This window comes from Melanaphis sacchari, unplaced genomic scaffold, assembly GCF_002803265.2.
Source record: "Melanaphis sacchari strain LSU unplaced genomic scaffold, SCAv2.0 Contig61_pilon_pilon, whole genome shotgun sequence".
NCBI lineage: Eukaryota > Metazoa > Arthropoda > Insecta > Hemiptera > Aphididae > Melanaphis > Melanaphis sacchari.
This window is the reverse complement of record NW_020271437.1, coordinates 442,906-461,102: the sequence shown is the minus strand read 5'-3', so window position 1 is coordinate 461,102 and position 18,197 is coordinate 442,906. Positions and strand designations below refer to the sequence as shown.

Here is an 18,197-nt window from a genome sequence, read left to right as displayed (position 1 = left end):
GTACTTACACTTCTTATTAAGAATTGGCATTACACATTTCACTCCGAACATTGAAAGATTGGTTAAAGAAAAACAAGCCCAAATTTCTCACTAATTTTTTTTTATTAATATTCTAAAATCCAATGCATTTTTTTAATATAAAAATTCAAAATTGTAAAATATTTTATTAAATACTTAATAAAATACATTTTTTGTAAATAATAATTTTTTTTTTACACGGGCCGGTTAGAACATCTTCGCGGGCCGCGGGTTGGGCATACCTGGTCTATACCAACGATTAAACGTGGTACCTACCTAATATAATACAAACTATTAGGTATTGGTATAAGTAGAATATTTAAATTAGACTTTAAATAGGTAATAACTAATAAATAATAATAATTAAGTAACAATTAACAATAAATCCATTTCAGGTATAAAGAATATAATGTATTTATTATTTTATTCAGGTATTTGACATTAATTTAATCTGTGGAAAACTTGCCCAAGGTTTTTATTTGGTAATGGAATTCTTAAGTACTTATATCGGCTATATCTCGTATTAGTCGTATTATCGTGTTATATTTAAAATGGTATAAATTATTTGGACCCTAATAATTATTTTCTTTCGGTGCAAAAATGTAGTAAAAATAGCTATTTAAAAATAAATAAATATCGACAATAAATATTTAAAAAAAAAAAGAGGAACGACAACTCCGTTCATCTTCAATTTAAGTACTGCATTACCCAAAGCCGCCATAATTTTACTAAATAGTATTAAAATACTGTAAAAATTGTATAATGCTGCTTCTTTTGTAAAATGTAGATAATACAATAAATTTTAAAAAGGTGAGTAGATAATCTAAAATCAATTTTATTACTCATCATTTTTATGAAAATTAATAAAGATAGTGGTTTTTGTTTTATTTAGATAATCTATATAAGTTACTAACTAGGTATAATAATCAGTGATATTTAATGAAAACGGTTTAACGTTAATTAAAAAAACATGATATGAAAAAGCTACCCTGACAGTGCTTCTATAAGATTTTAAATAAAAACTAAAAGGATTAGTGAATAAGAAAGACACAAGTTTCTTTTCATCTCTTGTAGGAATTGCATGAAATTGGTTTAGAATGTTCAGATAGGTATCTACAGTTTTTGTGACAATGTGGATAGTTGATCACCACGAACTAAGATATCTTATTTTAATTTATAAATTTGCATGTATGGTGGTTTGGTTTGTGATGGTCTTGCAATCAGTCAGAACATTGTGTTTTGGTTTATTTTAATTTCTTAATATAGCCTCGAATTTGTATGCCGTATGTCTAGGTATGTTTGGAAGAAAATGAACTTGTAAAGATTTAATTTGGCATGGATTAAGAAGTAATAGTTAAGATTTTGAGTAGAGAAATCATTTTAGTAATCACGAGTAAAAATTTAATTAAGTTTTATCTTAGTGCATTGTAAAAAATTATCTTTTGATGGCTATAATATTAAACATACCTACTATTACTAAGTATAATATATAGATTACGTTGTTTACTTAGGTACAGATCAGAGGGTAATATGTCCGGGTTCAGATCTTCCGTGGATTTTCTGTATACAATTTTATGAAATGTTTTTTTAGAAAAACATAAAAAATGTGTTAATCTACAGTTGTTTATATTTATAAAAAATGTTCAAGTATTTCATTATACTTAAATACATATCAGCTATATATGAATTGTATATAGGTAGTAAATTAGTACAACGTAATTTAAATTACTATACAGTAAACATACGTCTAATTGTCTATAGGTATTCCATAATTTATACGTAATATAGTAAATTATAAATACATGTTATGGTCGTTATGAACAATAAACTTAAATTATTTAATCACCAATCTCAGAATTATTAAATCATTACTTACCTATCCATCAGTATAACAGCAATATTCTAAATCTTACTGAAGTAGGGAGGACAAATTGCAAAACAATAAAGTTTAAAATTAAGTCCATTGAATTATACACCTATGTTTTATTGCAATTTCATAAGTAATTTATTTAACCGTATAAATAGTTTATAGGTCTTTGAATTTGGGAGGCTTGAAATTCACCTATTACTATTTTTATTTTTGTTCATTCAGTTGTGGTAAAATGATTTTGGTATGGAGAAGTGGGGAACGAGGATTATTTTTCATAAATATATAGCTAAGTATAATATACAGTATGCAGTGTAGGTTATATATGATAGTTGATAGTAGGATAAGTTAATATTCATAGAGAATAATTTTTAATTTGATTTTGGCTTTTTTGTGTTACATGAAGGACTTATTATTACATTATACTTAATTTTGTTTCTGTTCACGCATAGCATAATAATTTTGTTTATTGTAATTCCCTTCTTGAGTTTTAAAGAATTTACATAAATTTATGAAGTTCAATTTAAAATATTAAGTAAAGAAATACCAACTACTAGTTAGTGATTTTCATTTCGAGCAGGTGTTGATTAATCTTATAATAATATAGTTTGTTGTCATCTGCACTTTATATTAATCAAGAGATTTGAATAAGTCCTGGATATACTTAATTTAACAACCATTTTTTTTTTTTATAAACTCTGAGGAAATGCAATTTGTTAAACTATTTTAATTTTAACATCATTGTGTATAACACATAGATATTATATATTTAGTATAAATAATTTTGTTTTTTTTTTATCCTTATTACATAATATACTAATCAGTAGCTTTTAACATATTGATAATTAATGCTAGGAAAATAATAGTTTAAAAAAAAAACACAAAATAGTAAAAATTATTTTTATTAAATAAAAAAAAAAGTTTAATAGCAGAATTTGTTAAAATTGTCAAAAAACTTGACATCAAATATTAATAATATTAATAGTGTTTATTTAGATTATATTTTAGGAATTTGTGAGTAATAATAATTATAAAAAAAGCTATAAGTAAATTAAAAATTATTCTTTCATGGACTCTTCAGTAGGTTGAGCAGATGGTTTTGGTTGTCCATCATCACTCTTCTTTTTTGTACCTGACACAATATCATCAATACGCACCAACAATATAGCAGTTTCAATCGCAGTTTTGTATACTTGAGACTTAACAACAATTGGTTCCCAAACCTTTAGGTCTCTCATATCAGCCATTTCACCTGTTTCGCCATTTATTCCCCAACTCTCGTTACCACTTACTGCATGTTTGGCTCTTAAAGACGTCATTGTTCTTATAGTGCTGACGCCACAGTTTTGCAGAAGTGTACGTGGAATAACTTCTAATGCTTGGGCAACAGCTTTGTATGGCCATTGAGTTACACCTGCTATTTCAGCACTTTTTTTAACTAATGCCTGTGATATAGCCATTTCAATAGAGCCACCACCCGATACTAATTTTGGGTTAAGCATAATATTTTTAGCAACATGTAAAGCGTCTTGTAAATTACGTTCAACTTCATTCAATATGTCTTTGCTTGGTCCTCTAAGTAGAATAGTGCAAGCTTTTGGATTAACACATTCGGTAATGAAAGTAAAATATTCATCACCAATCTTTTTAATTTCAAATTGACCAGCACCAGTTCCAACATGACTCTCCCGTAATTCATCAGTACGTGTAACAATAGTAGCATTACAAGCTCTTGCAACACGATTATTATCAGATTTTCTCAAACGTCTTAATACTGATATATTTGCCTTTAACAAGAAATGTTGTGCTAAATCAGAAACTCCCTTTTCTGTACAAACCAAATCTGGTTTTAGTGCTATAATATCGGAACATATTTGTTGTATGTATTCTTCTTCAATCTGTAATAATCGTGTAAAGTCAGTTTCTTTGACAATTTCAACTTCAGTTTGACTTTCTCCTTTTTTGAATTCCAAAGAACAATCTAACAGAACAATTCTGGGATTTTTTATAAATCTTCTCATTTTTGGATGTGTTACATCTTTGTTCAACATAATACCATTCAATACCTGGGAATCTTCAATTGCTCCTCCTGGTACTTTTTCAACTTTAGCATACCTCTTTATATCAATTTCAGTACGACCTTCATCTCTTATACTAACTGTCTTAACAGCATTCAAAGCAATACTACATGCCAAATCTGACCAGCGACCAATAAACTTGGTTCCAACACAAGATTTTATCACTTCAATTAATTTAGGTTCATCATCTAAAGATAATGGCATACTATATTCCTTATCTAAAAAGTCCAACATGTCTTCCAAAGCTTGACGATAGGCTCTGATTATAACAGTTGGATGAAGTTTTTGTTCTAAGAATTGTTCTGCAACACCAAGAATTTCACCTGCAAGTACTACAACTGATGTCGTACCATCCCCAACTTCTTCATCCTGAGTGCGTGCAATTTCAATAAATGACTTAGCAGCTGGATGTTGAACTGTGATTTCTCGTAATATAGCATTTCCATCATTAGTCATAACGATTCCACCCATTGGGTCCATCAACATTTTAAGCATAGCTCTGGGTCCAATACATGTACGTACCACATCAGCAATTGCTTTGCCTGAAATAAAAATTGTTTTCTTTGGTAATATAATGAAATAACTAGGAATTTAAATTGACTGATATAGAACTAACTATAAAATAACTAGAAGTATGCACTATTAAATTACATTATGTTTTTAAGATACAAGAATACCTAGTAATTTTAAGCATTCTTGTGAATTAAGTCTAACTCATATTTTCAGAAAAATATTTTAAAATTTGTAAATTTACTAGAACAATAATATTTATGTAAGATATTATGGTCGAAATTAAAAGTTAATGTAACTTAAGTATATATAATATATTTATTTTTGTACACCATAATTTATAGTCATTTGACAATAATATATATATATTTATTAGTGCTTATTGTATGCTATTAAAATCAAATCACAATTTTTGAAAAATATTTTTTTTATTTACTTATTATATTTATATTTTGAAATGGATATAATTTAAAATACTTGCAATAACCTTAACCTATAAATTTTTATTAGAACACTATAAGTAATTTCAATTTTCAATAATGGAAAATTGTAAAACTCATGTTAAATGTTCCAAAAACAGTACAAAATATAAATTCTAATATATTACATGTTCTATTAAATATGGATAATACAGCATAACATACATTTTTTTTTTATGTAGGTAACTGATAAACAGCAATCTATTCTTTTAATGCATTAACCTGTTATATAATAGGACCATTATATCGTGAAGTTGTTTCTCATTGTCTTATAAATATAACCAAATTTTTCAGATAAATACCAGGTAAAATTGAATATTCAAAAACTTTTGATGCATATGAGATTACACTGGGTAAAAATGTCGTTGACCATATTTTTTGTACAATAAACAATTTTTATTTCAAAAATTGATATTGACCAAATATAAACACGATAAATAGGGCATATATATAATCTGTCATATATTCATAAATTGTAAAGAAATAAATTTACCTACATGTTTTTCTTAAGTTTACTGTAACTAAGCATATTTCAATGAGTTATAAACTCATAACAAATAATTTTTTTTTAACACAAAAAGAAAAATTTCAACGGTAATATTTATAAAATATGAGTTAGTAACATTTACAAGTATGGACAGAAAAAATAACGATGAAATTATTTACCAGCGGCAATGTTCTCCAATTGAACTTTATGTCCAAACTTCCTTTTTGTATTAGCATTCAATACTAAAATCGGAGCACCACTCTGAGACATCATTTTGGTACAGTAGAATTGAGGGTGATTAAGTATAATAAAAGTACTACCAGAAAACTTTAAGTTTTAAGTTTTAACGCAGAATTTAGTCACAAACAGGATTAGATAGATGCATGTGCTTCTTATCCTTACTCCTTATCAACATTTTAGTAGACCCGAGACCCGACCCGACCACAATACATGATACACAGGGCGGCGTCGACCATTATTTCATGATCAACTTGTGTAGGTAACATTGTTCAATCAGTGCTACCTCTACAGTGTTTTGAGTATTAATTCATGGTCGCTATGCAACAATAATATTATTTTTTTTGATATTTTCGTCGGCATACTGACAATTTTTTCTAGCTTCTGCGCATTGATCGTTTATCGTTATAAACAGAGTTTAATGTTCTTATATAATTGTATTTACTGTTTTGATTTGAACATCGATCGGAATTCGACTGGTTCGAAAATCGACCGTCAGGAGTCAGGACTAGTGACTAGGGGTCGACACTCGACAGTCGACACTTAATACTTTAACAGCGACTGACAAGTGGCTACTGATTGAGTTAAGATCTCCTTTATTAGTTATTACTCTTTTCACTGCCACCTGTTTACTGTCAAAGTGTCAATAGCCGCTGAGTAACTACTTAGCACATTCATATAAAACGTCTGGCCCGGGTAGTGAAGGCTTTATTTGTTTTTCCGAAACACGTTTTTCATGATGATGGCGTCTAGTCAAATCGATTCGGTCTGATAATCAGTAGTGGTTCTCTCCACTTCTCAGGAAAAAAGTACAATGTAAGTATCTCATTATGGCATGCAATTAGCACTTAGTAATACAACTAAAGAATTTTTTGTTTGGTATGATTAAATGATCAAAATAATTTCGATCAGTCGCCATTTTGTGCCTGATTACACGACTTCTCAACACACCCCTTCACTTGACCACTGGTAGGGTATAATTTTTTTATTTTGGCGGTTTCTTCTTTTTGTCCTCTTAAGTGTATTTTGATTTTTAATCAAATTCAAATTTCATGTTTTGATTAAAATATGAGTATAATATTTCCTTTAAAAATTAAAATATTTACTGGTATGGGTATTAGGTAGAAGGATCTGTTATGTATTTTATATTGGGTGATTTTAAAATTACTACCAGAATTACAATGTTTTTAAATATTATTAACTAATCAGTATTAAGACATGGTTTCTAATTGATTATAATGTTGATCTAGACTTTTGGAAACAAAGTGTCTGTTTATCTTAAAAATAAATTCTCATATATATATATATTTTTTTTTTTGGGTTTATTGGGCGTTTAAGACCATCCCGTCTCACAACCAAGCTTCCATCCTTCTCTATCCAATGCCAGATCTCTCCAATTAGAAGTACCACCTAAATGTTCAACGTCCTTCTTTATACTATCTTCCCATCGCATTCTTGGTCTTCCCAGAGGTCTTTTACCTACAGGGTTTTATTCAATCACTGCATGTAATAGTGGATTTTGGCTCCTCCAAGCATGGCCAGCCCACCGTAGTCTTCTGCTTCTGATGCCCTCCACTATATCTGAACTGCTGTATGATGTTTCCAGCTCTGAGTTCTTTCTTCGTCTCCACTCCTCAGTTATTTCATCTTTGACCGGGCCATATATTTTCTGTAACACTTTTCTTTCAAAGACCATGAATCTTTGCTTATCCATTTTTCTGAGTGGCCATGTTTCCGATCCATACAGTACCACCGATAGTATTAAGGACGTATATAACTGTTCTTTCAATCTTCGCGATACTGCTCGTGAGCTTAGTACCTTAGTCAGTCCATAATAGCATTTATTCCCAGCTTGGATTCTTGCTGCTACCTCGAATGCTATATTATTTTTTTCAGACAAAATAGACCCTAGGTATTTGAACTGTTCTACCCTTTTAAATTCATATTGATCTATTTTTATGGACTGATAAAAAGGTAGTCTACTCAAAAACATATACTCTGTTTTTTCTTCGTTTACACATAGTCCTACTTTTGATGCTGCTTTATGCAGTCTACTGAATAAAATCTTCAATCTATCCTGAGACTCTTCCATCAATACAATATCGTCAGCATAAGCAAGTAGGCTTATCGACTTGTCTTGTAGTCTAATACCCTCGTTAGAGCCAATCTTCATTTCCTTAATAACCTTTTCCAACACCACGTTGAACAGAATCGGCGATAGCAAATCTCCTTGTCTCCTTGTCTTAGCCCCGAGTTCACTGTTGTCGGATCAGTTACTAAATTTCCTACCTGAATCCTTATCAGGGTCTCCATGACGCTGATAGATACTAGATTGACCAGTTTTTGTGGAAAATGAAAATCTTTCATGATATTCAATAGACTTTCTATGAATAGGTACTATCATACGCTTTCTTAAAGTCCACGAAAAGTATGTGAATTTCTTTATCAAACTCCCAAGATTTTTGATACAATTGCCTAATTATGAATATCTGGTCCGTCGTGGATTTGTCAGTTCTAAACCCTCCTTGATAGTTTCCTATTATTTGATCCGCTTTTTTTTTTTATCCTGTCTAAAACACAATTCAAGAATATTTTATACACTACATTAAGCAAGGATATTCTGCGGTAGTTATTGCAGTCTTGTTTGTCTCCTTTTTTGTGAATTGGGCATATTACCGCCACTTTCCAGATCCACCATATAACATTTTCTCCTCCTTTTTTTAAGAGTTCCGCTTGAATACAATCTTCTGCCGGGGATTTGTGATTTTTTAATCTATGCACTTGTGCTTTTATTTCCTCTAATGTAGGGTACAGACATTCTTGTGTATTTATGTTCTCAATATTAAAAGGGAACTTTTCGGTTGGTTCCTCACAGTTTAATAGTCCTTTAAAATACTTTCTCCATTTTTCAGCTATTTCTTTTTCTGTAGTTATTAACATTCCATCATCATCTTTGAAAAAACGTTCTTTCTTGTTAAAATCTCCTTTTATGCCCTTTATTCTCTTGTACATATCCCGGGTTCTATTTAGCCCAAAGTCTTGTTTAGCATCTGAAATCTGCAGTCCTCTCTTTGTTGTTAGTGTCCTTCATCCATTCCACCCTGGCTATCTTTCTCCTCTGTACTGCGTCTTCGCATAGGTTAAACCAGGGTTTTTTCCTCTTTTCCATTATTCCTATTGTTGTTTTTGCTGTCTGTTGTACAGTGTTTCTAATTTTGATCCATACATTATTCACATCGTCTGTATTTGTTATTTGTTGTACTTTGAGAGTTTCGCAGATTTTTCTGCCATAATCTTTCTGTATATTAACTTCCTCTAATTTCTTAATATCATATTTATCTATAGTATTTAATTTGTCTGTATCGTTTCTTGAATTTAACTCTTATCCAAATACCTACTAGAAAATGATCGGAGTCTGCGTCGGCTCCTCTTAATGTCCTTACATTAGTTATACTATTTTTGAACCTGTTGTTAATCAGTACATGATCAATCTGGTTCTTGTGCCTCCCATCCGGAGACACCCAAGTATATTTATATATATCTTTGCATGGGAGCATTGTACTCTTGATTATTAAACCTTTTCCTGATGCAAAATTTGCTAGTCTAGAGCTATTATCGTTCGAGTGCTCGTGGAGGTTATGCTTTTCTGCCACGTTATAGTATATCCTTTCTTTTCTTATTTTAGCATTTAGATTGCCCAGTACAATTTTAATATTTCCCACTGTAGTATCAAATACCTCCTCTAATGTATCATAGAACTCTTCTTTTATTTCCTCAAATTTTTCCTCCATCGGCGCATGTACGTTGATTAACACAATGTGAAGATTTTTATCCTTCAGGGTTAATGTTGAGATTCTTGGATTTACATCTTTGAACTCTTTAATCATATGTATGATCGACTCATGTATGGCAAAACCAGTCCCTAGTTTTGTGATCTCGTTCACCCTTTCCGTTTGTGATATCTTTGTTGTACTCGCGTCCTCTAATCTAACCTCTTGTAATGCTACACATTTCATTCTATATTTCTCTATTCTCCTACTAATTCCACAGTTTCTCCAGGTTTGTATAGTGTTCGTATATTCCAAGTACCACCTTATAATTCCGATATCCAATTTCCAGTCTTTTTTCCTAATCTAGTCCGAGGCTTGTTGTTCAAATCCTGAACAGAAGTTTTTCACAAGGTCGGATTGTTAACCCGACGCTCAACCCCCAACCTGAAGGGCCAGACCACTCTAATCACTTAAGATCAGAGTGGGGCTATTGCAGCACCCAATGAAGGGCACTAGGCGATAGGGACGCCACTTTCCCAACGCCGTAATATATATTAATGTTAATCAGAAATTTTTTTTTTATTTGTTTAATTCTTTACAGAGCAAGACGTGTATGATATGATAAAATATTTTTGTGCACCATTATTATTAATCTAGTAAACACAACAGAAAAAAAAAAAAAATTAAGGCTATGTTTGAAGAGTGAGGATTTGGACAATTAAGTTCCATTAGTCACTTAACTCATTTAGGAAGTGGATTTGAAAGTCCCAATAATCAATAATGATCATACAATTTTCTTATTTTGAATGTGTTTTCAACATTTTTTAAATTTTTAATTATGAATTTGATTGACATTCAAAATATGTTTATTCAAATTTTATTATAAGTTTAATTATGAAAGTATAATATATTACAATACAATACTAATACTCAAATGATCATTTTTTTTTTTTTTTGTATCTGGTCTGGAACTGTTAAGTTTGTATGATAATCAAAATAAAATAATAAATTACTTTAGGTATATTGTTATATTGTACATAAGTAATAAAAATATTAAAAAAGAACTTAACAATATGCAAGCTTAATGAATAATCATCAACTAATAACCTGTGCTGCTCGGAATAAAATGATAATTTATCATCTAAAAAACTATTGAAATTTTTATACTGAAGTTAATTTTTTCCGAAAACATTTAATTTATGGTAAAGTAAAATAGTATACAAATATATGGGTGTATTTACTTGGTTACAATAAAAATTAATTTCATTTGAGTTCTTATATGTATCTGTTTAAATTGTAGCTATTTAAAAAAAAAATATTGAAATATTTATGTTCCCCAGAAAGATGCATTCTTATTTTAAAATAGTAGGTATATTCAATGCTATCTAAATGGTTTTTAGAAAAGTATCTTAAATTTAATAAAAGTAAGATAATGTAACTCAGGAGCGTACTGAATGATTTTCAGACTTGAAAGTACCATTATTTGACCTTGCCCATGCATCCACAGCTTTTAATTTTCTTTTTTTTTTCAATAGCTTAAATATTATTACTAACAACTTTTTTTAGTACTAAATTCATTGTCCAGCACTCACCCATATAATCATTTTAGGTTTGAGGTAATTTATCTTTCAATTTACATTTTATCTAAATTTAAAATATAATAAGAACAATATTGATGTAATTTCACCTTATTATAGTATACAAAGAGTGATAATTTTTCAACTATTTGGGATAACCATAGGTATACACAGACTTAAGTTTTGGGGTGTCTAGCTGATAAAAATGTGTTTCCAAATTAAATATAAAAAGTTAAATTATTACAAAATACCTTAATTTGAGAGAATTATTAAAAGAATTGGTTGATGATGATATTTTTTATAGTTGAGAAAATTATTCATTTTTCAATTCTAAGAGTAGTTTTTGGCTATAATTTTAATCTATTTAGAACTTAATTGTAAGTTTAAAAATGAGATTTTCCAAATTCAAAATCAGTTTTTTTTTGTATGTTACTGAAAAACAAATAATCATAGAAATTAGAAATTTTTATTAAATAGTTATATGATAATTTTCTATTCATAATATAATTTTTAAAATATTTTGTTTGTCTCTTTAAAATCTATTCATAGGCAATTTAAATTTTCTATTTTTTTAATTTTAATTTTATAAATTCATGTAAAAGAAATTATTGATGAGTAAAAATGATTGAAAATTCAAAAGTTAAGGTAAATTTATAAACTCTTAATTTTCTAATTAAAAATATCAAAAGTTTATAGTTACAATACTTTTTTATACTCAAGTATTAAAATGTTATCAACATTTTTTGAAAATCTTGAAAATTAAAAATTATTTTATAGTTAGAATTATTTAAAAAAAAATTTGTTAATACTTTAGATTTGAAAATATAATAAAAGGTTATTTATAATTTGCAAAATTTATATTAAAATAAGTTTCTACTAGAAATTCAATTCAATTTTTTATGACCGTTTAAAGTTTAAGTTTTCATGACATTGGATATTCACCTGTAGTATAATCACTATTTCTCCTTAAGCAATTTTTGTTTTGTAAAGTGATCTATAAATGAATGTAGATGCTTGAAATTTTTACCAAATGTTTTCATTATCATTTTCTCTATATGGTATTATTTTAAAAATATGTTGAGATATTTCGAGCAATTTTTAGGCATGAGAAAATTTTTTCTATAGATGTTGATAAAAAATATTTGGGTCTAAATTCTTTAAAATGTAATACAAGATCCCTAATAAATTGCTCTTTTTTATATTAATTAAAAACACAATTTTTTTTATTCATTTGAAGTAAAAATTTGTAAACATAGTAAAAATTACGAACCATAAGTATTTTGCAGTAGAAAATTTATGAAAACTTTAATTTTTATAGCTTAAGTTTGAAAATGTATTATAATAAAACGAACCTATTTTCAGAGTTTCACTGTACTTACAGAAAGATGTTATTATATTTTGAGTTATAAAAGTTGATAAAATATAAATAATATATATTATAAATTATTATAATAATTAAGTTCTAAAAATATAATAAATACAATATTTTCAAAAATATTTAGTAAAATAAATTACTTTAATAGCTATATCATAAGAACATTTTATGAAACAGGTATTTTGTGATTTAAGCTGGTAGATCGTCCCTGCACAGAGTCGTTTTTATTTACAGTGATCTATCATTTAAATTTAACATACTAACACGTAGTGAATTATTTTATAGTAACCTATAGAGGCTGATAAAATAAGCTATATAAACTTTCAGAATCTTAAGGAATTTATTGATATAATGTTTATTGAAAATGGTCAAGTTGTTTACAACAAATGGTTAGAAAAATTGCAAATAAAAATATAATTTTTTGTTAAAGATATGAATCAATTGCAAAGTTATTAGCTGGCAATAACTATTTAGATCATATTATGTTTATCTATTTATATTTAATGTTTAGATATACATTGATTTACTTGGTTAATGTTTAATAAATTAGTTGACTGAGTTCAATTTTAATCATTAGTTTTTTGAATGTATTTGATGTGTGATAATTACCTTGTACTGTGTTTTCAATAATTTTCGTTGTTGTGTATTTCAATAACAGAATTGAGTGACAAAATTTATAAAGTACTTACTTAATCATTATAAATGTTTTGCAAGTCGAGCGTGATGATCTACTTTAGCCTTTAATGTACCATACATTATGTGTGTTCTATGTGGAGGCGATCAAATATAACCTGACTCATTAAGTTTTTGTAATATGGAAGTTTTACTGTATTTGCATTGGTCCATAGGTTTGACATTTACTTATGCAATTTAATTTTGTTGAATTATTGTAGGTCTTGGTCCAATATTTAAGGTTTTACTTAAAAACAGAATTATTCTTAGTTTTAGGTTTTGCATTGCTTTTTGTTACATATTTGACTGGCATATCCAGGAATCTTGTTAGAGATTCATAATATCTATGTACAATTTCCTTCATAAGAATTTGAAGTTGAAATTTTAACCAAATTTGCCAAAATATGAACGCGTGGAAATTTTTTTAGTATTTAAAAATTATTATCATTAATTGATAAAGCTTGAAAATATAATATAATGCTCCTCATAAGTTGTGTTTTTACTGAAACTTAAAAATCTCAAAAATATACATTCATAATTTTTTAAAGACTAAGGTTCTAAGGTTGAATTCAATTTATATTATCAACCTACTTAAACTTTTAAATATTTAAAAGTATATTACTTATTTGATTTACAGAAATAGAAATATGGGTAGTCGATCAAGATATGGATTTAGTGATGAAGACATGGAAATAGATCCTTTATTTTCATCTCCTTTTGGAAATGGTAGAGATATTTTAAGTAGTAAAAATAGTTTATATTTTAATCATTGTTATTTACCATTATGAAGATTTACATCAAAGTACAGGTAGAGGTTTATTTATACCGACTTATGCGCTTGATGAGCGTATGAGAATTGCTGCTGGACTACCACCTACACTACTAATCAGTACGTCAAACTACGATACTCAACCTAGATCTGTACATATAATTGATCCAGTTGATCTAGAAAATCCTGTAGATCCAGTGGATCCAATGGATCCAATGGAACCAGTAGATCCAGTGGAACCAGTAGATCCAGTAAATCCAGTAGATGCTGTTCAATATGAAGAAACTAATTCAGATTCATCAGTAAGTTTTATGTTTTATATTATACTTAATATTATAAATAAAGTATATTAAATATAGTTTTGTAATTGTTTTTTATAACTTTCTATAGGTACTTATTATACTCTAACTAATAAAATGTTATTAAGTTTGTTAAGAAATAATAAATTATATTATTGTTATAAGATGTTAGTTTATTTTAAATTTAATTGAGAGGATCAATAATTTTTATCATACAATTTAATTATTACTATAGTACTTATTGTTATTAGTTAATCATCATAATAAATAAAAAATTTTTCTTCAGGATTTTTATCCAACAGGACATTCAATTACAATGTCACCTGTTCAATTTATTGCAAGATCAGTAAGAAGACGTACTCGGAGATTTTCAGAAACTTCAAGAGATTCTGATTCAGAAGAATCTCTAGTAGGATTTCCTATAGATCCTCCAGCAGGATCTCCAGTAGGATTTCCTACTGAATCTCCAATGGATTCTCTAGCAACAACTCCAGAAACATCTCCAGAATCATCTAGAATGGGATCTCCAGAAATATTTCCAGTAGGATCTCCAGTTACATCCTCAATGGCTTTCTTACCAACAACTCCAACAAGATCTGCAGCAACATCTTTAAAACGTGCTTTAGAAGATACAGAAAGTACAGAACAAAAAACTGATAACGGTAAATTATTTAAGTTTTCTTCAAAAATTGTTATAATTAATATTATGTTATTAAATAATTAATATATTCTAATATACATATTTATTTTCTATTTCATTTATAGACAATCCAGATGAAGCATTTTCCTGTTCAATATGTTTAGATACTTTAACTAATACTGGTTTGCATAGACCTGCATGTTTAAAATGTGGTCATATTTTTGGAGAAAATTGTTTACAAAGATGGATTAAAGTTAATATTTAAGCAATAGATTTTTTTTTTACATATTTATATGTTCTATATGTTCTTGTATTAGGTTGGATGTAATAGTGATGCAAGAAGATGTCCAACATGTAATGCAAGAGCAAATTTGAAAGATATTAGAGTTTTATATACTAAAAATCTAGTAGCAGTTGATACATCACAAATAACTGCTCTTGAACTTAAAGTGGAAAAAGTAAGAATTAATAAAATATATTTATTACTGTCAACAATAATTGAATTCTAAACATATTTGATTTAGATTATTAGATAATTGTATACTAACTATTTTCCTTGTTTTATTTTTTCTTAGGAAAATCAAGCAAAAAATTTAATGCAGTTGGAAGCAGAAAGGTGGAAAGTGAAAGCTACATATTTAGATAATGAAGTGAAAAGATTAAAAACTGTGGTGAATTCAGAACTACTTAATAAACCATCAATTAGTGATCCAACCGCAGATCGACAATGTATTAAAAAAATTAATCTATCCAAAAACTTGGGCTGTAGGGTTATGGCATTTAATAAAAATAATATGATGCTGGTAAGTGTTGGTTAATAGAATTAATTCATTTTTTTTTTTAAATTATCAAATTAAATTATTATTAGGTGGTGTCACAGCAGTCTACCACAACATTATTCAAGTCACACGTGATCAAAAAAATGAATGGAGCAATACTGGAACCTTCTAAAGAATGTATTTTTGCACATAGAAGACAAATTCGTGATATGGCATTCCACCCTATTGAACAAAATCTTTTAGCTTCTGTTGGTTTGGATAAATGCATTAATCTATCAGATTTAAATGTTAACATGGTGGTTTCTTCTATAAATGGTAATTATATTTATTTTTGTAATATTGTCTTAAAATAATTTTCTATTTATTATATTGAAATTTATAGTTCCAGAACCTCTATGGTCTTGTTGTTGGGCTGGTGACAATACTAATGTGTTAGTTGCGGGTGGTCAAATGGGGTCTATATTTTATATTGACCGCAGGTATATGACATTGTTTGACTCTAAACAGGTTCGAAAACCTGGTTGTGTTTCTCTTAACCCACTCCCACCGTCAGCATCTCGATCATTCATTCATGGTGGATTTTTGAAGACTAGAATGGACTATTTCTCTGTGTTTGAACCAGAACCTGGACGAGAGCCTTATGTTTACAAAGAGGCTGAATTGCCTTTGAAAGGACTTTGGTCTAATACTGCTTATGACTGTCAATCTAATCTAATTCTGTCATCTTCTAAACCATGTGGTCCCAATAAATCTATCAGATATATTGTATCTAAATTAACTGATTTTAACACAGAAGGACCTGTATTAAATCCAGTGGTCACATTTTATGGTTAGTTTTGACAACATTTTATAAAGTATTATTGTATTTCATTTGTAGTAACTATTTGTAATGTATTCGTCTCATTCATATTTTGATATGCTTGCTATACTTTCAGGTGGAGATAAGTCTTCACAATTATTCCGCTCATGTTTGGTACCACCAAGTGGAAGATATAATGAAGACGACATACTAGCTTGTTGTTTTGATGAACAATCAAGCACTATCAAAGTATTCAATGTCAATGCAGGCAATAATGTACATAATTTCCATGTTACTGAAAACTTTATGGATCTATGTCCTTTAACTGGTATAATTATAAATGGTAGACGAACAGTGGCTGGTTTGTCAGAAAATGCGCTTAGTGTTTTCTCTGTTTAAAAAAAAAAAAAACAAGACAAAAATAAAATATTTTGTTTTTGTTTGTATATGCATTTATTAATTTTAAATTTAAATTAAAGATTTTTCCATGAACAAAATTGTAGTGAGTTATGTGTATATACATTTAATTAAATATTTTGTTATCCTACATTGATATATTTTAAACTTAGTTACTTAATAAGTCTGATGTCCGTTTGTTTAAATATTTTAATGTTATGATTTATTTGTCATTTAGTTTTAATTATTTTACTATTTACTTTACATTTTCAAGACTAAATATATGTATATTCTTTTGAATTTATGGTTGAAAAAAAAAACTTAATACAAATGTAATATACATATATATATATATATATATATATATATAATATGTATTAAGTATTATAAAATCACAATATCATTTGAGTACAAATTTTACAGTACTATAGAACTGTAGAAAAAGTATTTAAAATTCTTTAAAAAAGCTATAAAAATAGATTTTTTTTTACATTTTTATATTATGATTTACTAATTAATTTATTATGATAAATAAATGAGATTCCTAATATTCGTACAAAACTGCACAGTTTAAATTTTATTTAAAAATTAGTACATACAATTGTTTAAAGCTCTATAAAAGTAGTAAAAATAATAAAAATAGTTTAAGTTTTAAAAATTTTTAATAAAACTTTATACATTTATTTCATTATTATATGAATTGTATTTATAATTGATTAAGATTTTTTTGAACTGTCTGAAAAACAAGTAAATGCTTTTTAAATCAATACTATAAATTTATGTGTTTAATATACTTAATCATTTTTATGATTTCAGAATAAACTCGTACTAAAAAATATGTATTGCATTGTATATTAATTTAATCCATACCACCTATTCAAATCATGCTTTTGATAGAAATTATTTATTATTTAAAAAATTAGAAAAAATAACATTTTTTAGTATTTTATTTTTTTTTTTAAAGAAGTATCAGATACGTGTAATTCAAATATTTTGTATTGCCTCTATTTATGTTGCTTTTGTCGTTTTTTAATAAACTACTATTTTTATTATGTGATTCTAAAATAGTAATCCTTAATTGAAATCTTAATTTAATAATTTAGACATGCAGACTAATGTTCCATAAATTTCATATGCATCCCTTACCTCTCTTTATTTTTTCAATCAGAACTTAGTCTTCATTTTAAAAATAGCATAGAAATCTGATATTTTTTATAAAATATTCTGTTTGGTTTATGAAACTAAAAATATATATTGCCATAAAACAAACAGAAATCGATAGTGGTTTTATTAACAAATTGTCAAGATAAATGTCAATGTTATAATATAATGTTAGGAATGCATGTGATTTATATATTTTTTTAAATAATACTTACATAGTGTTTGGTTAGATTATATAATAATTTAAAATTAAAAAAATATATTTACCAATTGCCATTTATTGC

General features: G+C 27.7%; 4 protein-coding genes across 6 annotated transcripts; 1 reads left to right on the top strand and 3 right to left on the bottom strand.

Annotated features, from left to right (window-relative positions):
* Positions 1-2,876: 2,876 nt before the first annotated feature.
* Positions 2,877-5,852, bottom strand: LOC112600141 (T-complex protein 1 subunit gamma-like). The gene is made up of 2 exons (XM_025347304.1): positions 5,619-5,852; positions 2,877-4,505 (listed from the first exon to the last, which is right to left on the bottom strand). The coding sequence occupies exons 1-2, from the start codon at positions 5,710-5,712 to the stop codon at positions 2,944-2,946; spliced, it is 1,656 nt and encodes a 551-aa protein (XP_025203089.1). The 5' UTR covers positions 5,713-5,852; the 3' UTR covers positions 2,877-2,943.
* Positions 5,853-6,045: 193 nt separating this feature from the next.
* Positions 6,046-16,999, top strand: LOC112600140 (E3 ubiquitin-protein ligase RFWD3-like). 3 transcript variants are annotated; one of them, XM_025347301.1, is made up of 10 exons: positions 6,046-6,492; positions 13,708-13,796; positions 13,879-14,141; positions 14,425-14,800; positions 14,904-15,031; positions 15,096-15,236; positions 15,354-15,581; positions 15,647-15,872; positions 15,940-16,386; positions 16,493-16,999. In XM_025347301.1, exons 2-10 carry the CDS (start codon positions 13,718-13,720, stop codon positions 16,753-16,755), a joined length of 2,151 nt encoding a protein of 716 aa, XP_025203086.1. In that variant the 5' UTR covers positions 6,046-6,492; positions 13,708-13,717; the 3' UTR covers positions 16,756-16,999. The 3 variants fall into 3 exon arrangements, with proteins under 3 accessions (XP_025203086.1, XP_025203085.1, XP_025203087.1); XM_025347300.1 differs by having other exon boundaries at positions 13,861-14,141; positions 16,493-16,998; XM_025347302.1 differs by lacking the exon at positions 6,046-6,492 and having other exon boundaries at positions 13,874-14,141; positions 16,493-16,998.
* On the bottom strand, positions 7,166-8,688 carry LOC112600160. The gene is made up of 2 exons (XM_025347334.1): positions 8,276-8,688; positions 7,166-7,934 (listed from the first exon to the last, which is right to left on the bottom strand). The coding sequence occupies exons 1-2, from the start codon at positions 8,686-8,688 to the stop codon at positions 7,166-7,168; spliced, it is 1,182 nt and encodes a 393-aa protein (XP_025203119.1).
* On the bottom strand, positions 8,720-9,692 carry LOC112600159 (craniofacial development protein 2-like). Its single transcript, XM_025347333.1, has 2 exons — positions 9,075-9,692; positions 8,720-8,998 (listed from the first exon to the last, which is right to left on the bottom strand). The coding sequence occupies exons 1-2, from the start codon at positions 9,690-9,692 to the stop codon at positions 8,720-8,722; spliced, it is 897 nt and encodes a 298-aa protein (XP_025203118.1).
* Positions 17,000-18,197: the final 1,198 nt, after the last annotated feature.